At 39.5% G+C, this 27,628-nt stretch overlaps 1 protein-coding gene across 1 annotated transcript; it reads left to right on the top strand.

Annotated features, from left to right (window-relative positions):
* On the top strand, positions 1 to 27,587 carry LOC140234423 (uncharacterized). Its single transcript, XM_072314468.1, has 18 exons — positions 1 to 140; positions 1,318 to 1,386; positions 3,632 to 3,778; positions 6,852 to 7,031; positions 7,972 to 9,552; positions 10,829 to 11,165; positions 11,714 to 11,807; positions 13,186 to 13,421; positions 14,344 to 14,461; positions 17,436 to 17,657; positions 18,681 to 18,798; positions 21,870 to 21,938; positions 22,673 to 22,777; positions 23,397 to 23,487; positions 24,125 to 24,233; positions 24,596 to 24,696; positions 26,311 to 26,455; positions 27,466 to 27,587. Exons 1-18 carry the CDS (start codon positions 98 to 100, stop codon positions 27,475 to 27,477), a joined length of 3,777 nt encoding a protein of 1,258 aa, XP_072170569.1. The 5' UTR covers positions 1 to 97; the 3' UTR covers positions 27,478 to 27,587.
* The last annotated feature ends 41 nt before the right edge of the window (positions 27,588 to 27,628 follow it).

The raw sequence follows: 27,628 nt of genomic DNA, 5'->3' as shown, positions 1-27,628 counted from the left end.
ATGATGGCTAACTTATCTCATGAAATGTATCTTAACTTTCTCAAGATGGGATAGCTTTTCGACGTCTGCAGCACATGTTTAGTACATCGTCATAACCATGTCAAGACACAGAAATATCCGTGGACGAAATTTCGATGAGGGTAACTTGAACACCGTAAAAACGTATTCTCATTTTGGACAGTCCATCTGTTGACTAAACCCTTGTGAGCTTTGCCACGCAGTAAATGAAGACCGCCTCTAGTTAAAGTGTAGTCCCATGTACAGAATTAAATGTTGGGTTGATATTTGCTGACTGAGTGAGATCAGTGACTGACTGATATGTGAATCGATGCTCGAGCATTCTTCAGTACACTTCATAGTACAGCGAACGTGCCTGCTACAAGCATAATACACGTAAATCTACATTGATTTTCTTTGCAATGTCGCATAAATTGGCTATTTATTTAGGCCAAGTCGTGATATTGCCAAATTGGTCCCTTCTTTTGTTCCTGCGTGTGTGCGTCTCCACTGTTTGCAAAGTCTATGGTGGTTGAAAGAAGTCCCCGGCTATACATATGACAAAATGAATGGCGGTGAATGGAGTGATGGACTATTTTGTGATAATACCCATATTTACATGCGGCTAATGGTTCGCTGCTGTTCTACTTGCGCTCGCACGACACTCGCTGTTTCTTTGACTTTGTGTGTGTGTGTGTGTGTGTTTGCGTGTTCTTATTCAAAAGGAAATCAAATCTTGTGTTCATGATTCATAAAAAACTAAAAAAGACAAGCCTACTGTCAATCTTAAAAGTAATGTTATAATTGTTTATTGTTATCATCCTCAACTTTGTGTAAAGGTGGTCGCCCATACGGTAAACGTTGATATTTTCGAGTGATCAATTTTTTTGCGCTGAGTGGCTCAAACAAAAGCATATTCGCGGGTTGTTGAATTCTCACTGCACAATTGTCAACCCATTCACAATGACAATGTGCAGAGAAAATTGTTAAGACATTTTCATGGGTTTTAGAGTTCGTGCTAGAGGCAGAAGTAGTGTGAAATACGCGAAAATTAATGTAGGCGGTCTACCGCAAAAATTTCTGCATTTACAGTAATTTGACCATAAACCAACATCGCGCTGCATCGTCCAAGATTTGATTGCCGCACCAGCAGTAACCTGTGCTTTTGCACGAGGTCAAATTTTGGCACAGGAGCTTGAACCGTGGTGTGGATTTTTTTAACACTTGAGACCCCAGGGCCTGTTTAATGTGTCAGCTTGTCCAGTACATGTCTCCTTGATATGCTGGGTTTTTGTTCTTCACATCACCAATCTTCCACAGACTATGAGGGATATGACGACATCTATGGCCACTCGGTAGAAGACGATTATGGAGTATCACCTGGGACAGGTAGGCCTGTTTTTAAGCAATGTATTTGTGACCCGCTACAACAAAAATATCCTAAAGTCGCTGAGCCAAGAAAATCAAGATTGAAATCACATCATCAGAATTTGTCAAAACAATCAGATTTCTATTTTTGGCATAATTTTGTAGTCTAATGTTTTGTCTATCATCTGCCAAAATTTTGAAGCTAAATGATCAAAGGAAAGGCAAGAAATCAGCGTTTTTTTGGGCCGTGATTTTCTGACTTTGAACGTAACAGAAACGTGTCCAAAGATTTGGATTTAGCGCCGCAGCTAGACTCCTCCCCTAGCAACGAGGGAGTGATCTTATTGGTCAGTGCGTGGCATCCTGATTATTGATTGGTCATGCGTAGACTGCGGGGCTAAGCTTGAATGAACATCACGGAGGTCGCTAGGAGCATACCCTCTATTGTCAAGCGATGAAAACTGTCTCGCCTCCCCTTGATCATGATAGCGTCAGAAGGAAAACTTTAAAGGCCTTTTTCTATGAAACCAGCTGAACCAGCTATCAACAAAAAAACTTGTCCATAACAAATGTTACGTACATAACTCGGTGTCCTATGTTATGGTCTTATCTCTTAATGTACTTCATTTCTGCCAAAGACACACAAACATATCATGAGTGTTATCTATCATTTATGACATGAACACTTTTAAACAAATTGTAGATGCTTGTAGAGTCCAAATTTTACCATGTGACACGTACATAACTGGGACACCAGTGTCCACGTTATGTACATTGTACGTTACATCATATTGGGTCATTTAGCTAAGATTGGAGTCTGCTTCTCACCAATTTACTCATACAGCTGTATGTAAGTTTTATTTTATAAAAACTTGTTTAGGTGCGGAAAGTAGTTCATAATGTGTAATTTTCAGAGTGAATTGAAAGGTGTGTTTCGTACATAACCTGTCACGTACATAACTCGGTGTCCACTTTCAAGACCAATTTTGAAGGACACAATAGGTTTAACATTTATAACTAATGTTAAAAGTGGTTTGCACCTAGGCATTAGCTGCCTGTTATTTGCCTTTTGTAAGAAACATGATTGTGTTGACATAATGATATACATTGTTACGTACATAACCCTGGACACCAAAAAATTTAGTATATCAATTAACTGTAAAAATATTGAAAAGTACACTAAATGTTGCAGTGAATTTGATTTGAAGTAAAGATACTACAAATGTATATACATACAAACATATGAATGGGAATATCATAAAGAATATGTACTGTTTTCCACAATTTTTTTCACTGAACAACTTCAAAAAATTGGTGGACACCAAAAGTTATGTACGTGACATACAAATTGCCTCAAGGCTGTTGGAAATTCAGAAGTGATGTAAAAAAATCAACAACATGATAATTCTGTAATTTGATACTTCATTTTTATTGAAAGTTTGAAATCGGTTCATATTTCAAAATGTAATAATAAGTAAAAATTAAGGTGTCAAAAGTATGTTCTACATGTAATACAAAAAAATCATAAAAAATGGGCATTTTTTAACCATAAAAATGCTGTAAAATACCTAAATTCGGAGCAGTGAACCTGAAACCTTGTCTGGAGCTACTATACTATATACCTTCAAAAGTGAAATGGTACTTCATGTGACATTGCATTAGTTTAATTTAGAATTTTCAGAAGCACACTTTTGCACATTGTGCAGGGTACCCTTGATATGAGCCATGCACGAAGCCTTTTTGTTGTGTCTCAAAATGTACAATGTACCTCGTGAGCAACTAGCTACACCATGACTGCGTTCAGTGTGCATTTGCACACCTCAAATATGTGCAGCTTGAAGTCCCTCGTTTATTGGCCCTACTGTATTTTGCCAACGGGATGATAATCCTTCCCCCCCCCCCCCCCCAAAAAAAAAAAAAAAATGCTTGTCATTGTGATAGTTTTATCCCTTTTTATCACTTATATTAGCATTAGATACATGTAAGTGATATTCTTGTCCCAAGGATATTATTATGCTAAATAGAAAGTTTCAGCTATGGAGATGGATACCAATTATGGTTAATATTAATATTTTACTCTGGACTTTTGATATTTGTGTAGCAACATGGATAAAGGTATTTACGAAATGAATGGTGCCAGAAAATTCTCTGCATGTTGTTGCTATGTCTCATAATTTGAAATGTAGTGCACAAATGCAGGACTAACATGTTGCGTGTGTGTGTGTGTGTGTTATCCTCATCAAAACCATATTGTTGTTGCCTGCAGCAGAGCAGTTTTTGTACCATGGAAAGAGACATGAGCTGTCATCCTACCTGGAGGACATCGGGGAAGACGATGGGGACAGTGACTCGGAGCAGCCCTTGGCGGACTCCAGGAACTATGAGAGGCCCAAGCTTAGCGACATGGATGAAGGTACTTTAAAAAGCATGATAGATGCCTCCAGATTTGACCATTGTGATCATGTAAGATTATGTCATTCATATACCAGAAATTATTTGAAATCTTATAGATCCACAACACTACAAATAATTAGTTCCAGGTATGTGTATTTGTCCATATATTGACATCCAGAACTTTTAAAGGAAAAGATTGAATAGGTACATGCATAAGGCTCATCCAAAGGATCCAATGACCTGTTGTGGACGAGTCCCGAGTATACATTTGTACTCGGGCAGGTGTCTATGAGAATGCTTGTTTTAACAGAATCGGCCCATCCTCAACTGGTTGAAATCACTTTCAATATTGAATTGTTTCATGACATATACACTGCAGAAAACAGAAACAAAACAAAAACACGCACATTATGGTAGGACCTAATTTTCCCATTTTTAAAGAGATGTTTGGTGTAATCATTTGCAATATACTGAAATTCAGATGAAATATTGCTTGGAACCCGGAATGTACAAGCAGTAATGAAAATCATCGGTTGAACTTAACATCATAGCCCTGAACTTATGTACAATATATGTACAGTTAAACTCGCATAAGTCGATCTTCTCGGGACTGAGCAAAACACATCGACTTAGGCGAGTTTCGACTTGTACGTAAGTCGAAAAAAATCGACTTAAAGTTACACCACACGTACAGTGTACATGTATGTTGTCTACTCTGGAGCCGAGAGCTGGAGCGGTGTGCCCGATATTTGCCCTTCAGCAAGACACTTTATCCACATTGATGCAGGCTAGGGCTCCACACTAACTTTTATTTTGGTGGCCCCAAAATGATTGATTTTTATTTTTTGGTGGCCCGAACAAAAAAAAAAAAAACAACAACAACAAAAAACAAGCAAAACTAAATCGGTCCTACGTTCGGTCCGAAAGTTACCGTTATTTATTTCTGATTGTAAAAGCAATCATCCACCATTTACAAGTATTTTAATACCTTCCGGAGCCGAATGTTGCCGTTAATCATTTTCAAATGTAAAAACAAGCAACCGACATTCATTCTAGGATCTTACGGAGCTGAATATCATCCTTATTCATTTCCGAACGTGAAAGCAAATATCCGCTTTTTATTTCATCATCTAAATGAGCCGATTGATACCGTTAATCATTTCCAAATGTAAAAGAAACAATCTGTTACTTACTTTAGCATCGTACGGAGCAGAATATTACCGTTATTCGATCTCCAAATTCAAAAGCAAACACCCGACATTTATTTTATGATCGTAAGGAGCCGAATGTTACTGCTGTCTACTTCCGAAAGTGAAATGAATCATCTGACATTTATTTTGGCATCTTCAGGAGTCGAATGTTACATGCTATTTACTTTCGAACGTAAAAGCGAACTTTCGGCAATTATTTCATCATCGTACTGAGTTGAATACCATAGTTATTCATTTCCGAACGCCAAAGCAAACATTCAACATTTATTTTAGCATCTTCCGGAGCTGAATGTTATTGCTATTTACTTTCGAACATAAAAGCAAACATAAGGCATTCATTTTATCATCGGACGGAGTTGAATACTATTGTTATTCATTTCCGAACGTTAAAGCAAATATCAAACATTAACTTTACCATCAAACGCAGCTAAATGTTACTGTTATTCATTTCGAAATTTAAAAGCAAACATCCGACAGTTATTTAGCATCGTATGGAGAAGAATATTACTGCTATTCACTTCCGAATGTAAAAAACAATCATCTGACATTTATTTTAGCATCTTCTGGAGCCGAATGTTATTGCTATTTACTTTCGAAAGTAAAAGCAAACACCCGACATTTATCTCGTCGTCGTACGAAGTTGATTATTATTGTTATTCATTTCCGAACGTCAAAGGGATAATTCGACATTTACTTTAGCATCTTCCGGAGCTGAATGTTAATGTTATTTACTTTCGAACGTAAAAGTAAACATCCGACATTTATTTCATCATCGTACGAAGTTGATTATTATTGTTATTCATTTCCGAACGTCAAAGGGATAATTCGACATTTACTTTAGCATCTTCCGGAGCTGAATGTAATTGTTATTTACTTTCGAACGTAAAAGTAAACATCCGGCATTTATTTTATCATCGTATGGAGTTGAATATCATTATTTTTCATATCCGAACGTCAAAGCAAACATTCGACATTTATTTCAGCATCTTCCGGATACTTTTTTCATCCTTATTCATTTCCGAACGCAAAATCAAATCTCTGACATTCCAAAAGTATAAGCAAACATCCGACATTTATTTTAGTATTATACGGAATCGAATATTACCGTTATTCATTTCCAAAATTAAAAGAGCAAACATCTGACATTTATTCAGCATCTTATGGAACCGATTGTTACCGCTTCATTTCCAAAACTGAAGGCAAACATTCGGCTTTTTTGGTGACCCGGCGTGCGTTTTTGGTGACCCCGGTCGCAAATTAACCATTCGCGAAATCGTGATTCGATTCGCGAAAAGACTCCGCTAAATAAGGCATAGATCGCTACACTCGGCAGGGGCTACGTCGTCCTTTCACCAGGTCTCGTTACAAAACCAAAATCTCGCGTGAGTTCTTGCGTTACCTATCGTTAATGTTAACGAAACATCGTTAATTTGCGCTAGGGATCGTTACTCATCGTTGCTACAAACGTTAATTTTCCCGATCGTTAGTTTGCGTTACTAACGATTCAGGTGAAACCGCTTGCGTTAATGAAACGTTAATGTTTATTTACGCAGTTTCTTTTGGTATATACTGTATGTTAACAAAAACTGGCGTCTCGTGATTTTGACAGTGATTTATTACACAATAAAATCTTATTCGACTTAGGCACAGTGAATTCAATGGTTTTTCCGTGAAAGTGTTCTTGGAATTTCATCGACTTAAGCGAGTATTCGACTTAAAAAAATTCGACTTATGAATGAATTAATACACGTAAGTCAATGGGGAAAAATCGGGACTTTTTAAAATTATCGACTTGCGCGATTATTCGACATATGCGATGTCGACTTAGGCGAGTTTAACTGTAGTATGCAAATGTATTCTTTTGCTTTTCAATTTTAACAGCTCGCTTGCAGTCCTGTCTGGAAGAGATCCGCAACGTGGTCGGTGACACCACACCAGAGCATGTCCTCATTGATACCATCGTTGCAAACAAGTTCGACTGTGAACATGCCCTGGATGCTATCCTGAACAGGCAGGAGGCTGGCCAGAGGAAGCCTAAAGCTGCCACTCCGTCCAGATCAGGTGAGTCTGCAGATGGGTGCACATTCACATTGCTCAATTCTCTCTATCGCATGTAGCCCACCAAATCTGAACAAGTGTGGCACTCTAATTTTTCTTACCTTTCATTCTTGGGATATAAACTTCCAGTTATGAATGCACATGTGTAAATTTACGCTTTTATGCACATTGAACGCCAAAGTACTAGTTTTAAAGATTTTATGATGTTGAGAGACATTATTCTTTAGCCTTGCAAAATTTCTCAGCACTTTCAAAAGGGACCTACAGCCTTATTTATTTATTCTTTTTAAAGAAAAGATGATATAATGGCAACCACATGTGCAAATTTGAGGTGGCAAATGATGCCGTTACCTCATGAGTTTCCCATCCATTAATGCATAAGTACTCATCAAATTTCCTTGTTTGAAGTTACGCGCGTGTACTTTATTAAGAATAAGTTGAATCCATTGCATCAAATTCTTCAATATTGTAATATGGTGGTATCCTAGTAATGATGGCAATTGCCAAAAGTGCACAAACATGTCGGCAAATTTTTGATAATATGAAGCTTCCATGTTTTATGATACATTAATAACCACAAAGCCCATATAAAGAAGAGACTTAGCTCATTCCTTTCATCGTGAGGAAAGAACGAGAATGAACAAGTTTTGAAGATTGCAATGAGACTGTCTTTGTGTTACTTTTGATCTGAATGATGGAAATATTTTTACAGGCTGGCAAAAGACATTGTTCCCTTCTTGAAACGTGTGCAGTTTTGTTGACGCCATGCTCATTATATGCCCCTTTCTCTTTCTCTATATCTGGGCGACTTCCCATCTGGAATGCCAATGGTTCCTCCTACCCTTTGACATCCGTGTGACCTTTCACCCTTGCCGACCTGGACCATTTTGATATGCCATAACAATGATGCCTTTGCTTGCAACCTTGGCCATGGTAAGGTAAGACCCAACTAGGGTTAGTCCACGTAAAAGGGGATCCAAAGGAATGCCTCCCGTAGGGTTGGTCAAACCGAGGGGGTTGTTGGCGGAGGGGAGAGGGGAGGTACGGGGAGGCAGCACCCAGAGAGAAGAGAGGATATTGGGCAATCCAGCTGGAAAGGCAAACAGGGGAGACTCTTTGCAATCCATGTCTGGGAAAGAAAACATCCTGCAAGCATCACTGATGGCTTCAGCTGCTGCCCAGAAACCTAGCACATCATTCCACTCGACTTCAGGTCCTACCTCGTACCAGACACATTCCCCCCAAACCGCAGGTGCACCGGTTGGGCTTCAAGGAGGAATGCCCTCGAATGGATGTAGCGTTCAAGTAAAAAATGATAATACTATGCAATTTTTACCCAGAGGTATGCAAATGAATTCAAAAGACTTATCAAAAGCAGATTTACCGATGCAAATGGCTGGAAAGAGTCTAGCTGAGCTTGCAAGCAAGCACAAATCGAATGCAGTAGAAGGAGGCCAAACTTTAAGCACGTCTGGATTCTCCTTATCAGACTTGGCATCCAGTCACTTGGATGGATCACAGTCCATCAAATTAGGTCTGCAGAAGAGTCCATTTATGATGAATAATCAGAAGCCTGGTCCTCAGACTAACAAATTACTTGGCATTTCATTAGCAGACATGGTAGCTGACTCGTCTAAGCGACAAAAGTCAAGTAGTGGGGCAGCTCCTAGCCCACACTCAGGAAACATTTCAATTGCATCTGCGATGCAAGATCGCACATCATCTCCATTAGGTTTCTTACAGCAGAAAACTCTTGAAGGGAATACTCAAAAGAACATGACGCAGCCATCACTAGCTGACCTATTTTCCGGTCACTTATCTTCGTCGCCCAAGTCTACAATGTTAGGCGGTCCAAAAAAATCTGGTGAAGAACCTAGAGGCAAGGCCACTGCTTGCAGTAGTTTTTCTCTGGCAGATTTGCCATCCAGCACTGACTGTGGTTCCTCAGACCAAGTAACAGGAAGCGGGTCTGTCGGCAAAGTGGGCAAGAGACCTGCTGGGAAGGTTGGAGAACCAGCGGTTATGTCATTATCAGACCTGTCTTCCAGCCCTTCCAATAGCGGCAGCGAATCATTCATCTCCACCACTCCTCCCGAGGGGCGCAAAATTGTACCAAATTGCTCCTCCAGAGGCTCCTCTACCTACCCATCATCCCTTCCGGAGAAGCTGTGCAGCGCGGGAAACGTCAAGCCCAAAGCTGCGAGACGTTCCCCTCCCACGAAACCGAAGAGAGTGTCCAACTTGGCTGCCCCGTCCATTTTTGGCAGCGCCCTCTGCCACCGGTGCAGGGAAGTGTCGGATGAGGTGGAAGCCATAGGGCTGGGTCGGGTTGGTTACCAGGGGGTGAAGCGGAGGGTCCTACACAAGCAGTTATCTTTTACGCGGCAGAAGAGCCTCCAGGATACCACGGGAGTAGAAGATAGAGACTGGGAGGGGAGGATTCACCACTTTGATTTCTCCACGCCCTCGCCGGATGACATTGTTCTGGCAAAGCAGAGAGGTGCATTGGTCTCCCTCCCGGAAAGTAAGACATGACGGAGCGATGATCCAATGAGCCGATTAACAATAATGTGTGTGTGTGATCAAATTGGATTCGTGTGACATAATGCTGTACATGTATACATGGTTTATGTTGCATTGTGTTTATTTTCTAATGTTTTGTGAGTGGACTGACATTTGTGACATGAACAACTCACACAATTATTGCCTTCAATGACACAACTCTCATTGCATACTGTATATGCCATGTATTCAGCAAGTCAAATTTTCCGAATCAAGACTTCCCGACAATTTTGCGAGTGATTAAATTCGCGAAAGTAAAGTGCAGTACTGACTGGAGAAAATAATGCTTTCAAGCCACACTCATGTCAGGATCAGAGTTAATATTTTTTATGTTCTTAAATTCGCGAATTGCATCCGACTCACGAACTTCGGGAAAATAAAAAACCTCATGAAGAATTCGGCGTATACTGTATTACTACGTAAACTTTAGATGCTGCAATGCAAACGCTATTGAGGATGCACTGTCCCAGGTTGGACGGAGGAGACAGCTTTCTTGTGCATGTGCAGAACACCATTTTTGGCCTAATATGCGTCATCTTAACATTCACGTCGCAGATTTAAAGCTCGCTAAAGTTTCCAGGGTAGGAAATCACTAATTTCACTGACTTTCTGGTGGTTTCGTGATGCACGGTCACATATAACAAATACAGTATCTGTACTTCAGGACAGCTTGCACACCTGCAGGGCTGCACACTAACCCATTTTTTTTTTTTTTTTTACTGGTCTATACCATACCTAAAAAAGTTACTAGTCCGACAGTGATTTTTACTGGTCTTGGACCATCGGACCAGTGCCAGTGTGCAGCGTTGACATCTGTATTTTCATTGTTTCAGAGCATCACATCTTCACTCAGAGATGATATCAATTTGTGATGCATTAACCATTGCCAAGACATCAAAAACTGTTCCATCAAAAGGCCTTGAAATATACTGAGTAAAGGCTGTTGCCTATGGGCCTGAATGTCTACTGTGGGAGGAAATCACAGAAAGTTTGTATGACTGTTGGAGATCGTTACAAAGGGGGGCAAGTATCACACGACTAATTTATGACCAATCTTTTGATAAATTTCGCATTTCATGTTTTTATTTCAACATTAACCTCCTTATTCATAACTCTTTATGTTCTCACAGACTGATTGGTAGAAAAAATACAATTCGTGGGTCCTTTGATACGTAAAATGAAATATCATGATCGTAGTGAAACAGTGTAGTCCCTTTCCAAAATGTCTTTTCACCTAGGAGCCTCGAGGATAGACCACACGGTGGATCCCGCCCCCAGGCTGCAGGTGGCCCAGGGGGTTGACGAGATGACCAGCCAAGTGACCAGACTCAGCTTCATGGGCAAGGATGCCAAGCAGGGCTTTGAGGTCACTGTGGAGGACACCAGCAAGGGGCGGGGTGAAGCCAGCAGAGAGGGAGGGGCAGTGGGAGGAGCAGTGGAAAGGGCAGGGGCGGGCCCAGGGTCAGGGGGCGGGGCTGGAGAAGGGGAGGTGAAAGTGGGAGGGGCCGAGGCTAGAAAGGGTGCCCTGTCTCCCACGAGGTTAGCAGAAACCAGCAACAGCAGGAGGAGTAGTAGGTATGTTCTAAATCCACCGCAAGCTTGCATGGTATCACAAAAGATGTTTCTTTCTCTTTTATCATTGACAATTTCTGGTGTGAATATATATTTTTATGACTGTAAGAAAATCATTAGATTTGTCACTTTTCTTTTCTTTTTTTTCTTTTTTTTTACTTATGTGATCATTCAAAGTATTTTCGTAGTAGGTCTGTTCAAGTGAAATCATATTCATAAGAACAAATAATTCTCACCATTTCAGGGAATCATCAAATTATTCAAGTGAACAAGATTTTAAATACAAGCATATACATTTCTGCATTTCTTTGAGATGTGTTTTCATTTAAAGTATTCTTACATGTCTGTTCAAACAAAGCTCTTACATGCATATTTCTAACAACTTAGTTCTTTCTGTTCCAGGGAATTATTACCAAATGTATCAAGTGAATCAGACATACAAGCATACATATCTGCTTCTCTATGAAGTGTGTTTTTATTCAAAGCGTTTTTATATGTCTGTTCAAACAAAGCCCATGCACATTCGTAACAACATTGTTCTTACACTTCAGGGAATCAATACCAAATGTATCAAGTGAGCCAGACTTACAGGCATATGCATCAGCAACGTCTACACCAAGCAAGAAAGATGGCAGGAAGGTCTCAGTAAGTAGTTAAAAATTGTCGATAGAAGTGTAATTCATATATCTATACGTGTAGTTCATACTGCTTTTGTGACAGTTGTTCCCGTATAATATTTGCGTGCTGAGCTAAGCATAAATTCTACACACAAACAACCCTATCCCTAATTCTAATCCTCGCATCAAACTAAACCTAAAACCCTATTAAAACACTAACCCTAAGTCCTAGGAGAAAATAAGACTGGAGCATAATTGTCGCAGGAGCGAATGTGTCGCCAATGACTACAACAGTCATCCTATAGACATAAAATTGATACAGCTGTCCACTTGACTGGGATATAAGTATATGTATATGGTATGATGTGTAAATTACAATGTATCACTCTAAAATATCTTTAAAAGATGCAAGCTTGTACAGGTGCTTTGGATAATAGACCGTGCTTTATTATCCTCGGCAATTTGAAATATGTTGATCATGGTGATTCCAAGGTTATTGCATTCTAAGGCAAAAAACAGCAATGTTAAACAATCTGAGCTGCAAGGCCATTCCGTCAGAGTATCTCATCAGGCATTCCATATTATGGTCATCATCAATGGCAAAAAATGAACGTGGAGAAATCACTATTGAGTTATTTTCATGAAATGTTATATTTAAATGGTTGTAATCCAGGCTTTTTCAGAAAGTTGCAACCCTTTGACTGTGTTAGAAATTTTATTAGCCTCCCTTCTGTGTTTCTCTTTATAAATGTGACCCTGCATCACAGAACATAGGATGTTAACCACTGGAGCAACAACAACGTAGATATGATAGCTATGTTAACACATTCTGCCCATGATTAATGGCAACTTTCAAAACATTGGCATTATTCTTTCAAAAGTTATTAGACTTTAAAGTGAAAAGTATGCAGAGGGTTTCAAGAAATGAAAAGGGGCCTCTAAGACACACCTGATTATTCTACTCTCCCCCCAAAAAGGGTTGTAGAAAAACTGCTGAAAACATACTTTCCCATTCATGTTACGATCCCAAAGTAAAGAATAAGGTAGAAGAAGGAAAGCTCATTCAGCAAATATGAAATACTCAAGATTGACTCGGTTGATCCATTTCACCTTTTTTGAGTCCTCACATAAAATCAAAGGGTGCAACTTTTTGTTTGTTTTGTGGTGCATGGTATCAATTCAACAAGTCCTTCCTCTACATTAAAAAGTGATTTTTGTCATCACTTTCTATATTTAGTTGAATTCACCTAATATTGAAAATCGTTTTTGTACTTATATATTTTTAGATGATATAATATATCATGGCATAGCATTAAAAATTGTGTTGAATTCAAATGTATGGATATGTTGTAAATGGGGCTGGCTTAATTAAAGATTCTAAAGTAAAGTATGTTCATCTTTCTCAGACCATTGACATCGCCAAGGAGTTGGAGCAGCGACAGGGGGGCAAGGAGCTCCTCAACCTGGTGGTCATCGGTCACGTGGATGCGGGCAAGTCCACCCTGATGGGTCACCTTCTATACCTCCTGGGTCAGGTCAACCAACGGGTCATGCACAAGTATGAGACAGAGTCCCGTAAGCAGGGCAAGGCCTCCTTCGCCTACGCCTGGGTGCTGGATGAGACGGGAGAGGAGAGAGAAAGGTTAGAACTAATATGTACTTTTACCTTCCATCAGATTGTTGGTATATTCACACATTTATGATGATTTTTTTTTTTGGGGGGGGGGGGTGGGAGTGATGGAGGTTGATAGATTGGGATGAGGAGCTGTGTATATTTTTTACTGCTTGTATTTTTCATGATCTCCATTTTATTTTTATGCTCATCACTGTTTGCTGTTTCAGTATTGAATAATGTACATATTTAATGAGATATTCACAGAAGCGTACCATTGATATGTGTATGTATCTATTGGTTGCTTAAAATGGTTGATCTAATCAAATCCTAATTCAGTTTCTTTGTGTATTTAATGAGGCCCCCAATGTTCTCGGCTATACTTGGGATCCTCCTGTATGGTACTTTCATTTTTTTTCCCCCTTTTGTTTTATTATCTCTGTTTTCTCTCACAATGATTTCCTTAGCTCTCATGTGCGAAGTCAGCCATGATTGATGATGAATCAATGTGTACATGTTTTCGAAGGTGATTTGATTGTACCATGGAGGAACAATACATGAATGAATTTATTTCAAGTGTGCATGGGTAATCAGAGGTTACGTACATTGTAGAGTGTTGAAAGGTATTGTGCAGCAAATTACTGTATATGCTGAACATTTCACAAGGTTTTTATTTTCAGGAATTTCGCGAGTTGGGTACTATTGGTGAATTTTAGATCACGAAAATAACAACTCATATACTGACGTGAATATGACATGCACGCCTACATTTCTCCGTTCAATAATGTACTCAACAATAGAGAATTTAAGCACTTGCAAAATTGTCGGGAAGTCCTTATTCACGAAAAATAAGAGTGAATAGACTCGCTTAATATATATGGCACAAACAGTATCATGATGAACTTGTAGTTGAATGTGGTAATGGCAGTGCTTCCCTTTGCTGCTTTTACAGGGGAATCACTATGGACGTCGGCCTGACTCGCTTTGAGACAACTCACAGACTGGTCACTCTCCTCGATGCACCGGGTCACAAAGACTTCATCCCAAACATGATTACGGGTGCTGCACAGGTATGACATATTTCTTATCTCACCCTACATTTTACTCCCCCCCCCTGTTCAGCTACTTTGTGTTCTCAGTATAATATTTAGGCACTATTTGCACTAAATCTTTGAAGGTTCATTCATGAAAGCTTTAGCCGCTGAACTGCCTGTGGCCGCCCCTCTCACAGATCGCTAAACCTCCCATGGCCACCCGTCACATGTGTGTTTGTGCGAGGGTGTGTATGTATGTGAGTATGTTTGTTTTCCTGCCTGCTCTTTCACCCTACTTTGCTATTTGTATCCATACATACAGAGTCACTTTTAAGAAAATATGTTTACATTATCTGCATTAAAAAAAAGCAGTCTCTTCAGTAGGTTCCATGAGCAGTCTCCCAAGACTTAATTAATTGACACATTTTGATAATTCTAACTTAACCCTATTCTAACTGGGCTATTTGAGACCAAGTTTTTACTGGGGGGGGTCAATTTGACCCCCCTTCAGATCTCGGCCGCCGATCGCGCGATCGCCGCAAAATTTTGCCTGAACATAGAGCCGGATGTCAACTACAAGAGTACATGGTCATACAATAGAAAAATTTTGATTTCATATTTTTTAATAAATTAATTATGCAAATTAATGCATGAAATCATATTTTCACCTATAACTCCATCAAAAAGACTGAAGGATTATTAAATTTTTGTGTCAGAGTTCCTCAAGACACATCAAACAATTTTCTAGTAAAAAAATAGCGCAATCAAAATCATTTTCTTTTGTTTTTTATTGTTTTGTTAATTTCTTATGTATTTTATTGTTTTTTCGATCTTTTGTTGTCTATTGTTTTTTTGCCCAAATTTGTTGGAGGCACTTTTTCAAGCTTATCTACATTAGAATTGATTTATTTCAATGGTTAAAAGTTGAAATAATCTAATTTATATCAATTAAACAAAAAAACACAGTTTGCATTGGATTTGCACACGAAATCATGAATTTGAGCGTTTTTCGGGTTGACATGCATATGCAAAACATTGCATAACTTCAGAACCGTGTACCCGGACGTCGCAAATTTGGTCTCAAAATATGCGGGAGACTCGAATGAAAAAAGTCATGAAACGACGCGGCAAAATCTTTGCGCGTTGCAGAATCATGGCGCGAAACGTCAAGGGGGGGGTCAATTTGACCCCCCCCCCCCAGTTAGGATAGGGTTAAAACTCTCAATCATTAGCTAATGAAAAGATCAAAGCTGATGACCAAGAGAGGATGTTCAAGACATGGCTTCATTCCTGTGATGTTATGATGGATAATAGTTTGTTGCTTGTGGATACGCGTACATACAAATAAACTCATTGGAAAAATACATGTAAGTAGGGCTTGTCACTGCAGTTTTCTGACTTTTATCCTGTACATATTGGCCTATTGCTCCAGAGAAGGTACAGCAATATTATTCACATTTCGACAACTTTAATATGCTGTAAAATAGTTCAGTCACACTTAATGTTTACATGACGCAAATCTCTCGTTTGAAGAGGCTACACCCCAGTAAATAATGCCAGTGCATATCTTGGCAATCAATGACTTAAAGTCAAAGATATAAAACACCTGTTTCTTGACCCTGGCCTAATCTAAGCATCAGTCATCGCCACAGCGCCACAGGAGGGGGGGGGGGGGGCACCGCGAGAGGAGGAGATTGTTTTGGTTTTGGCATGGGCCATGTAGCTCCATGGTGCGTGTGTGTGTGTACGTGTGTGTGTGTGTGTGTGAGTGTAGACATTCAGCGTATGCAGACAGAGCATGCCTGTACTGTAGTGACCGGAACTATTGTCATTCCATTTTGCTCTCACCTTCTCCCTCCCCCATCTCTCCCCCCTCTCCCTCCCTCTCTCCCCTCGCTCTCCCCCTCTCTCCCCCTCTCTCTCTCTCTCTCCCTCTCTCTCTCTTTCTCAATGATCCAGTCAGCAGGCTGATTGTAACCAGGGAGGTAGTCTCACCTCCCCGCACTGCCAAATAGCACATTGTCAGCACCGGCAAACTGGCAATGCTCTCCTTCTTATTCCTGTATTTTCGTTATTTACGGGTCAATTTTTTTCGTTCGAAATGTAAAATGGATGACCATAGAATTTCCCAATAGAATATAAAATTGAAAACTTTAGAAAGGATAGAGAAAATTGAGTTCACTTTGAATGGTCTGCCACAGGCAGATATCCTTATCATGCTCTTACGTAATACGACAGCTGCTTTCTCAATGATCCAGTCAGCAGGCTGATTGTAACCAGGGAGGTAGTCTCACCTCCCCGTTGTAACTCACTGCCAAAGAGCACATTGTCAGCACCGGCAAACTGGCAATGCTCTCCTTCTTATTCCTGTATTTTCGTTATTTACGGGTCAATTTTTTTCGTTCGAAATGTAAAATGGATGACCATAGAATTTCTCAATAGAATATAAAATTGAAAACTTTAGAAAGGATAGAGAAAATTGAGTTCACTTTGAATGGTCTGCCACAGGCAGATATCCTTATCATGCTCTTACGTAATACGACAGCTGCTGGAGTCATCATACCCTGGCTTGGCCTCCAGGTTTGTCACGCCTGAGCAGAAAGTTTATTTGCAATGGACAAGTACTTCGACTCCCAACTCCCAAACGACAAATATACGCACCCCACTTTGGGTAACTGGGGTTGGGGACTCGCCTCAAACGAGGGATTGACGGCATGATTTTTGTCTATCATAAGTTATGTTTATTTGAATGCCTTTTAAGACTTTACCAATAGACTAGTGTGTCAAAGAAGTAATTCTGACATATTTTTGTTGACCTTTGACCCCTTTCAAATTACATAATTATGTTTTATATGAAGCAAGAAAATGGTAAAGCATAAAACTATAAAAATGCGCACAGGCAGTTTTCAAGCATTTTTAGGGAGTAATAAGACGTGGGTTTTCAGGCGGTTCAATTACTAATGATTTGACTAAATTTCTACCCTTTTCTTTTCTCTGTTTGCTGTGACAGGCTGATGCAGCAATCCTAGTGGTGGATGCCACCAGGGGAGAGTTTGAGACGGGCTTCGAGTCTGGTGGCCAGACGAGAGAACACGCCCTCCTTGTCCGGTCACTCGGTGTCCGGCAGCTGTTAGTAGGGGTCAATAAGCTGGACACTGTGTCATGGTCAGAGGAAAGGTTCAGGGAGATTGTGAAGAAGCTTGGAAGCTTTCTAAAGCAGGCAGGATTCAAGGTGACTTGTGTCAAAAGATTCCCAGTCTTTAGTGATCTCTCTGTTTTGTTTTGTTTTTTATTTTAAATTCGTAGGTCATTAAAAACTGCTGACGAAGCAGATACAACCTTGCTCTGGAAGTTACAAAACTAATGGAAAGAGAGAGCAAAACACAAACCAATTGAAGTGAAATACAAATGTAAGCCAAGAAATATGTATTGTATACAGTTTCAAGAATCTATTGGTTATTCATGAAATTAAGAATGTGCCAAAATAGGGCGTATTGCCTCCTGTTGCACGAAGATAGCATAATGCGTCCTCTCCAAATTGATTCTAATTGTGTATCGTGAAAGATGATGATACTTATTTGTCTTTTTGCCCTGCTTTTTTTTTTAAACCACAACTTAGACTGCCCACAAAATTCATGGTGTTGACAGTTTACTAGATGCGCAGTTGTTCATTCTTTCATTCATGCTGCGCCATTGCAAACTTGTACTGTGGAATACTGTTTTGTGAACAGGATGTTGTTCACACTGAATTGATTATAGGATTATACTATTTAGTTTATCCCTTAAGTGTGCAAACAAATAATTTCAGCTTTTGAAGTCTATGTTTTGAAAAAAAAAAAAAAAATCAGCATATACTGGCTATTCCTCTAGTTGTGTATCACTACCATGTAGTTAACTTTTCTCCCCATCACAGTTGCACATCTTTAACCCAAGAATACCATGCACAACCCTAGCATGTATTATAATTTATACCCCTCTTCAGTTTTATATAGCCCTTTATACCGCTTATTGTGTTGCCAAAGTCGTGGTGTCCATATTTATTCAAATTAATGATATGTCCAAACCAAGTGTGTATGCCCATTACTTTTAGAAATGCAACTACTTAAACACTGAATGATTGTTGTTCATTTACATGGATCTTGAGCAATCTTTCAAGCAGTTGCAATAAAGTGTTCATGCATGTTTATTTTCATTTTCTCTGTCTGTCCCTACCTATCTATCTATTTTCTATGATCTCTCTGTTTCTCTTGCACAGGATTCTGACATAGAGTACATCCCTTGTAGTGGTCTGACAGGCGAGAATCTGACAGAGAAAGCCAAGGAACCCAACCTCACTTCCTGGTACTCTGGAACATGTCTCTTGGAACATATAGGTGAGAGGGACGCGGGGATTTAGCTTAACCCTAAAGGGGCGATCGCGATGAAATTTGGCATGCGTGAGACCCGCGTCATAATCTACAATATTGTGTCATAAGATTTTTTGAAACAAGCAATTTCTAATTTTAATTAATTAATTATGCAAATTAAGCTCAAGATCATATTTTAGCCTAATTAAAAGCATTGAGAGTCTAATTTTTGATCTGTAAATCTGCTTTGGCATATTCAACAATTGTACATCACAAAAACTTTCAAATCTCATTTCAATTCTTATGTATTTTATTGTTTTCAGAATTTCTTATGTATTTCTTTGTTTTTCAACTTTTGTTTTTTCTTTGTTTTTTATTGGAAATTGTCACTGACCACTTTTCTACCATAATTAGCAAAAAACTAACCAATGAAAGTGATTAATTGTAAAAATAATCAGGTTTTTACGACTTTCATGACAGAGCACTGTTTTCCATAGGAAATGCACACAAAATCACAAAATTGTGCCCGTTTTGGGCGACATTCCATTACAAAAATGGGCGTGGCTTCGCAAAAGTATGCGCGGACGTCGCAAATTTGGTCTCAAAAGTTACGCGAGACTTGAACAAACAAAGTCAAGAAGCCTCGCGACGAGGCCTTCTCGCGTTACAGAATTATAGCGCGAAACGTCGGGGGGGGGGGGGGGCGCCCCCCCGGCCCTTTTAGGGTTAATCCTTTCTGAGCCAGGGACTTTGGACTGTGTATTCACAATGCTGTGGGGTTTCCTGTGGCAATCAGCACTCAAAAGTACACAAATGGTTTAAAGGACAAGTTCACCTTCATAAACATAAGGATTGAGAGAATGCATCAATATTAGTAGAACACATCAGTGAAAGTTTGAGGAAAATTGGACAATCGATGCAAAAGTTATGAATTTTTAAAATTTTTGTGTTGGAACCGCTGGATGAGGAGACTACTTCAGCTTGTGAGTCATATGCATACAACAGTATAAAGAAAATGTAAAGAAAATTCAACATATTTTCACTTTTTTCGCATAATAAAAGAGCACTTGACTTGCTTCTTTCTAAAGGCAGGGGGAATATTACCCATAACATTTGTCGGTAACGAGACGGGGGAATGTGTACTTTTTTCAAAAGATGAGATTTTGTGAAATTCTCTTTATATTTTCCTTATATTGTTGTACGCATATGACATCTAAGTTAGTCACACACTGCAGTAGTCTTCTCATCCAGAGGTTACTGCACAAAAACTTCAAAAATTCAAAACTTTCGAACGGATTGTCCGATTTTCCTCAAACTTTCAATGATGTGTTCTACTAATATTGCTACATTCTCTCAATCCCTATGTTTATGAAGGTGAACTTGTCCTTTAAGATGCTGAGAAACATTGGGTTCAGAAAGTGCAACAATCCCAAACTAGCTGTAGCATTTGGAATGTGCATAAGCTTGTTCCACAGTGTGCAGTGATGAACTGTGAATTAATTTGTAAATTGAAATACAGATAAGCACTTTGTGAATCAGTTGGCAGTCTGACTTGTTACATTACATAAGACTATTTTGACTCATATAGGGTGGAATCTTTTTGCTAGTAGGGTCGATGTTTCTATTGAGGTGAATTGATATAAAGCAGCCAGGCTAAGCAGTCAAGAGCACTGTGCTTGTTATTTGAAACATTGTGCTCATATGTAAACTTGCTGTATTTTTTCAATTCTTTGAAGGGAGTGGGCAAGAAACATATGGTTTGCTTTATGAATGGGGTAACTGTTATGAAGTCATTAATATTGCTTTCATGCAACGTGAACAGAAAATAGAAAACTGAGAGGTAGGAAGGAGGTTGTCTGTCATTATAACTCTCTGCACATGTATAGTTTGAAATTACTCTTAAGTTCAACCTCCTCTTCCTGTTCATCCTTCTTTGAGGATACTGTCCAACACCTGAATGCAGAGGCCAGATGGACAAGGGATATGTTGATGGCACAAAGACAAAAGTTAGAAGTTACTTGCTTTGCTCTTGAATGCTGTGGAGAACTGACCTGTGCACATTACTTTGTCCCCCCCCCCCCCCCAAAAAAAAAATAAAATAAAAAATAAATAAATAAATAAATGAATAAATAAAATAAAAAAAATAAAATAAAAATAAAAAAATAAAGAAAATAAAAAAATAAAAAAATAAAGAAATAAAAAAATAATAATAATAAATAAATAAATTAAAAAATAAATAAATGAAAAATAAATACTAGACCATTGTTTCATACAGCTGTGGGTTCTGTCTCACACACTACAAGACAGAAGAAGGAAATAGAGGGACAATGAGAAAGAGAGAGGAGTATATGCAATATGTGACCCGCTACAATGTACAACAAAAGGATCCGAAACTCGGGGAAGGACAGTTTTCTCAAAATGGCAGGACATTATTCCCTTACTCTTCTACTTAATTCTCATACATAGCACAACTCATAAAAGTACTCGCTTGCGGAGATATCGATGATTTTATTAGCGTATGTCAAGTAGTTGAGGAAATCAGAGTTTCGAGAAAAACGCCTTCAAAGTTTTTCTTCCCGAGGCTATCATAATCAAGTGGAGGCCAGACGGTTTTCACCGCTTGACAATAGAAGGCATGCTCCTAGCGACCTCCGCGATGTTCATTCAAGCTTAGCGCCAGCGGTCTACGCACGACCAATCAGTAATCAGGATACCACGCACTGACCAATAAGATCACTCCCTCGTTGCTAGGGGAGGAGTCTAGCTGGGGCGCTAAATCCAAATCTTCGGACACGTTTCTGTTGCGTTGAAAGTCGGAAAATCATGGCCCAGAAAAACGCTGATTTCTTCCCTTTCCTTTGGTCATTTACCTTTGAAATTTCGGCACATGGTAGACAAAACATTAGACTACAAAATTGTGCCAAAAACTGAAATCTGATTGTTTTGACCAATTTTGATGATGTGACTTCAAACTCGATTTTCTCGGCTCAGCTGTCAGCAACTTTAGGATCCTTGTGTTGTAGCAGGTATTATATGTGCTTTGTTTGTTTTGTCTTATCTATATATTGTCTATCTAATCCCATTTTGGTCACTTGCAGATAAACTCAAGCCTCCAAAGAGATCAATAGATCGGTCGTTGAGGTTGTGTGTGTCAGATGTCTTTAAAGGTGAGTTAGTTAACGTACGTTCTGGCTAAGTGGAATCAATTGGTTCATCTGCAAATTTTGTCAATAGATCACTCCAAAATTCAAATGCTGCTATTCGTCATGGTGGTGTTACTGAAGTAGCCCTGGTTACCATGGAAGTTAATTGACATGTCCCAGGAAGCATTTTTAATGGCAATTATATGCTTTTGTTGCTATCTTGAAGCCAGGTTCTTTCCGGGAATAGCATTACATAATTTGGTCTAAATTTGTAACGGAGAATATATTGGTGTATTGTAGTAATAAACAAGAGTGCAACAACAGCAGAAACTTTTACTGTTTGTGGCCACAGTAAGCACAAATTGATGAGTTATTGCTATTTTTTTTTTTTTTTTTAATAGCCCACTGCTTGTGGGAACCTAGTGGGTTGTGTTGAAAGTCTTTGAAAGAATTTTGTAGGGATTGTGGTCCAGGGGCCTGTTTCCCCTGTCTCTTTTTCAACTGACCTTAGTACGATTTAGAGATCAATAAGTCCTCAAAAGTTAGGGACTGTTTCACATAGCCATTTCGGAGCTGTATCTTGTGCCCACTTGCCACATTCTAGAATGCATATTGAATGTCTATGTATCCTTCTCAACTAGATCTGATCTGAATGTGTCCCAACTTTGGGTACATTGTCAGGCTTGATATACAGTAATTCCCATGTTAGTGAGACAGGGCCCAGATATTTGTGTGACCAGGTTGACTGTCTTGTTCAGGTATGGGATCAGGAGTGAGCGTGTCAGGGAAGGTGGAGACGGGATACCTTCAGACTGGGGAGAAGATCATTGTGATGCCAGCAGGAGAGAATGGCCTGATAAAGGGTGAGTGGTCTGAGTGTCTGGACACTTAAAGGAATAAAATGTTTTTGTCATCATTGAGCTTCAGAGATGAATTTAGTGAAGTCAATAAAGGGAAGAAACATGTTTTTTTTTTTCCCTCTTTCACTCTACTATCCACCAAAATACACAAGCCTGTACATTTATTGTAAATCCCGGCTTAATGAGGGTTTCTTTCTTTGTTAAATTTTGGTTTCGGGGGGGGGGGGGGGGGGGGGGGGGGGCGGGGGAGGGGGGCACTTTATATAGAACACAAATGAGGAATACCATACAAAATTCTGGCTCACAAGACATTTTGTGACATGGTGTACTAATATGATTTGTAAGATTTTGCGCAGGTTTTTTTAGTATATTCTTTGGCCATCAGTGATTTCCTAATTGCTCTTGAAACTGAAGATTAAATTTCTAAAACTTTATGAACTGTGTTGTCAAAAAAAAATAAATGCCAGAAGAGTGTTGATTTTTGCAACACTGAACTGTCTTGCACTTTTGCGTAATCCTGAGCTTCACACTGTAGTTTCCTGATATCCTTGTCGAAAGTGGATACTATCATGGCAGCATATTATCATGGAATGGTGTTTCTCCTGTGCTGTGCTGTTTTCAGGTATTTCAGTCCATGATGAAGATGCGAGGTGGGCATGTGCTGGCGACCACACAACAATCGTTGTAACGGGTGTGGACCAAATGAACCTCACGTGAGTGCCTCTTGTCCATACATCCTGTCTCTCAGTATCAAAGTATGACGTTATAGCCATTCATTGCCATGGAAACTGATTCTGAACAACCTCACCTGACCTGTGTGTTTTCTGTATAAGCCATTATTTGTGCAAGGGTTTAATTTTGACGAATTTCGCAAATCACAGTTGGATCACGAATTTAACAACGAGCGAAAATGTCTCCATTCGCTAGGGCAATAGTGCATTTACGTAGTGTCTGCATCAATTCGCATAAACGTCTATGATCTCCTCATTCACGAAAATATCTGTACACAAAAATAACAGCGTATACAGAATGCACGCACCTGGTTCCAACCAAAGCTATAACACAGATGTGACATCATCACTTCAATACACTATTCCACTCACTTGCAAATGATCATTCACCTTGGTCAACTTGATCATGTTCATTAGTGCTGCTTGATTGCACAAAATAGATGAATAAAAAAAAAAAAAAAAGATATTACTCAAAAGCATGCAGTAAAATAGAACCTCACACATATGTGCACATGCACCATACATGTATACAGACTTGCACAGTGATTTCCAAGTGAGGTCCAAATGTTTAGTCTTCACACTGTGCTATTCTGTTTTCACTATCAAATGCCTCATGCAGAATTGGAAGTGTCATCTGCAACTACCAAGACCCGATCAAGGCAACGACCCGTTTCCAGGCCAGGGTCGTCATCTTCAATATCGAGGTCCCACTCACAAAGGGCTTTCCAGTGAGTATAAATTGTGACAAAATAAATGTACTTTTAAGTCGTCCTCATTTCGTCACTAACTTGTTTTGTGGGTATATTGTTTTGGCGCTTACCTTTTGTGTATGTTTCTATGGAAGTGGTAAATGTCAAATGTGTAGCTCAAGTTTAGGGAGAATATACTTTTAATAGAAGAATCGGCTCCTTTTTTTAGATGTTGATACAAAAGGGTACGTTGATTGCTGATTTGTTGTCTCCGTAACACGATGTATTGAACTTTATTTGGAATCAAGCTTCGACCTACTTGACTTTCATGGTAGATTGTTTGCTGAAGATGAAACCACACATGTGCTCTTGGTGCCAGTGACCGTTTTGTTTCCCACCAGGTACTAGTTCATTACCAGTCGGTCAGTGAAACGGCGGTCATCAAGAGATTGCTGAGCGTCCTGCACAAAAGTACAGGGGAGGTTATCCAGAAAAAGCCAAAGTGAGTCCCAGTCTATGCATCAATCCATCACAGATCTACACTTGGAATATCAGTCTTGGAGAGTGTAGCCCAAGATTCATGATCTTCCAAAGTGCACGAAAGAATGTGTGTGTGTTATGGCTCAGAGTGGGAAAAGACAACAGACTATAAACAGGGCTCGTCACCAACTTTTTTCTCTGATGGCCTGTTTGGGTCACTAAAATCTTTGAGTCTAAAATTTTGGTGGCCTGGAAAAGATACGTAGTGGTCTGAAATAAAAGGAATACAAAAATCTATTTTTGATTTTAGATGCCCAATCGTGTCACCTAGAGATAGACTTCTTAGAAATTTGGTGGCCAACATAAACTTTTAGTGGCCCCAGTTCACTGCTAATGTCAAGCCCTGATAAATCATAAGCATAGGGTCTCTGGAAAGTCTTGATGAAAATTCATTAACCCGTTGAGGACGGCTGATTTTGTTACAACAAGCATTTCCCATAGACACTTGCCCAACTATATTCAGGACTCGTCCTGAATGGGTTAAAGATCTGTGCTCAGCATGTCAATGTCAAATAGTAAGATATCACTGATAACTTGATAGTGAAAGAAGTGTTTCCTCAAACTTCATGCAAGATGTGGCATTACTAGATATTCACTGATTGCAAATCTTGGAACATTAGGAAACCTGTACTGCTGATGTATTGCAGTCTTCTCACAAGTCACTTGGTCTCTTTTATGTTTCTTATACCTGACAGCACTAATTGTTAAGCAGATACACTACATTTGTGACCGTGCATCACAAAACAAACAAAAAGTCGCAGCCTTTGATTTTACATGAGGACTCAAAAAAGATGGAATGCGTCAACTGAGTCAATGTTGAGTTTTTCATATTTTCTGAAAGAGCTATATTTCTTCTACGTTATTCTTAAGTTTGGGATCATAACATGAAGAGGAAAGTGTGTTTTGAGTAGTTTTTCTGCAACCCTTTTTGGGGGAGAGTATAATGATCAGCTATGTCTTAGAGGCCCCCTTTCATTTCTTGAAATCCTTTGCATACTCTTAACTTTCAAGTCTAATAACGTGTGAAAGGATAAAGCTGCTGCTTTGAAAGTTGGTGTTAATTATGGACAGAATATTCTAATAGAGCATGCTTAATTTCAGCTCAATCTGATAATCCCTTCATTATTGTTGCTCCAGCTGTTTACATCCTGTGTTTTGTTCCTCTCATCACACTGCTAGAACGGCTTAGTAAAGATTAAGCGCTTGAATAGACCCTGTACTTCGAAGCCTCTTTTCTCAGTTCACACTTTTCCAGAGTGTGTGCTTTCTTTCCAGTATTTAGATAGGTTAGGGAAGTCCATTTGAATTGAGTTATACATCATTTTAAAGCTTAGAGTCTGCTCTTTTAGAATCTGCCCTTAACTAAAAATATGTGTCTGGCGACTTTTTGTTCGTTTTGTGATGCAGGGTCACGTATAGTCAAACCTGTCTATAGCAGCCACCCAAGGGAGACAAAAGAGTAGTGCTTGTATACAGGTGGCCACTATAGTCAGGTAACCATTGAAGCAGGTTTGGTTGTATATGCAAAGCATTACTCATCTATGGTGTACTCCCTCTGTGTGTTTCCCTGATCTAGATGTCTTACCAAGCACATGAATGCCATCATCGAGATCGAGACGTCGAGGCCGGTGTGTCTAGAGCTGTATAAAGACTACAAGGAACTGGGCAGGTTCATGCTGAGGTACGGCGGGTCAACCATAGCAGCTGGGGTCATCACAGAGGTAAGTGGCCCTGGACCAAGGGGGCATTTCACAATGCATTTTGTCAGATATTTTTTCTGACAAACTGACATAAGCGACTGAAATCCTTGCATGTGAGTGGCTGAGAGCGAGTTTGACCAACAAATTTGTCAGGCAAAATACTTCATGAAATGCCTCCCTGTTTTTATGCTGCTCTTCCAGTCTTTACAGGTTGTATACATGAACAGTGTGTGTAGACCTCTTCTTCAAGCCCCAACCAATGAATAGGTGTTGTTGTCATGGTTTTTATGCCTCCGTTTAGCACCAACAAAATCATGTCGTGCACTGACAAGACAATCTGAAACACACACACTAAGACTTGAACCTTATGAGAGCCAAAACATACTACAGCCTTTCACTCCATTATTGCACCCAACTCTCTGTCGTCCCAAGTGAATGCACTTTATTCCCCTTCGTAGGTTTGTATTGTGTTTTTCTATCACACCCTCTAACACAAAGTGGTGCAGGAGGCATGATGTTTTCAGGTTATCCGTCCGTAATTGATTTTGTGGACAATATAACGGAAGAACCATTTTACAAAATTGTAGGTGTCCAAATAAAACGTGGTGTATTTGTGTATCAACTGGAGGACACATGCACTCAAGGTTAGAGGTCATACGTAGGTAAAGGTCAAACTCGACAATTTCCCTGTTTCAATTTGAAGCCATCACATACTGCTTTTTGGACAGTGATGCTCACACTTTACTAGCAAATACTGAGTTGTTCTGCAATTCTCAGGCTTGTTCGTTGTTTTCATCTCTTTATTGAGCTGACTTCAGCTGTTTGAGCAACATTCAGATGGGGGAAAAACAAGATTGAACATTGACTTAGAGCTTAGAATAATGACTGTTTTGACTTTCATATTTCGTCCAAAAGAATCATATCTTTGAATTTTAATGATTTTTCTTTTCTTTTTTTTTCCCCTCTTGTATTTCTCTCCCCCTCTCTTTCTATCTCTCTATGGCATATCTATTCATCTCTCACTTTTACAGTTGAAGAACTGAGAGAAAACTGGGGGAGTGGCATCTAATGTGACGGGTCAGCTGAGTTGCCATGTCAGCAAGTCCCTCAAGGATGCTCACTGGTCTTGGTGTGATGGCAAATAATTTTCACCTTTTTTTTTTTTTCTCTCTTTGGTCACATTGACTCTATGGG

The sequence above is a fragment of the Diadema setosum genome, chromosome 10 (genome assembly GCF_964275005.1).
Source record: "Diadema setosum chromosome 10, eeDiaSeto1, whole genome shotgun sequence".
NCBI lineage: Eukaryota > Metazoa > Echinodermata > Echinoidea > Diadematoida > Diadematidae > Diadema > Diadema setosum.
Note: the sequence above shows the minus strand (reverse complement) of the source record. Positions and strands in the feature narration are given on the sequence as shown.

Bases quoted from the DNA above. Each gene is read 5' to 3' on its own strand.
- LOC140234423 (XM_072314468.1), top strand. From the start codon at position 98: ATGTCAAGACACAGAAATATCCGTGGACGAAATTTCGATGAGG. The intron at 3,779-6,851 runs GTACTTTAAAAA...CAATTTTAACAG, and splicing joins GCTTAGCGACATGGATGAAG to CTCGCTTGCAGTCCTGTCTG. The intron at 11,808-13,185 runs GTAAGTAGTTAA...CATCTTTCTCAG, and splicing joins AAGATGGCAGGAAGGTCTCA to ACCATTGACATCGCCAAGGA.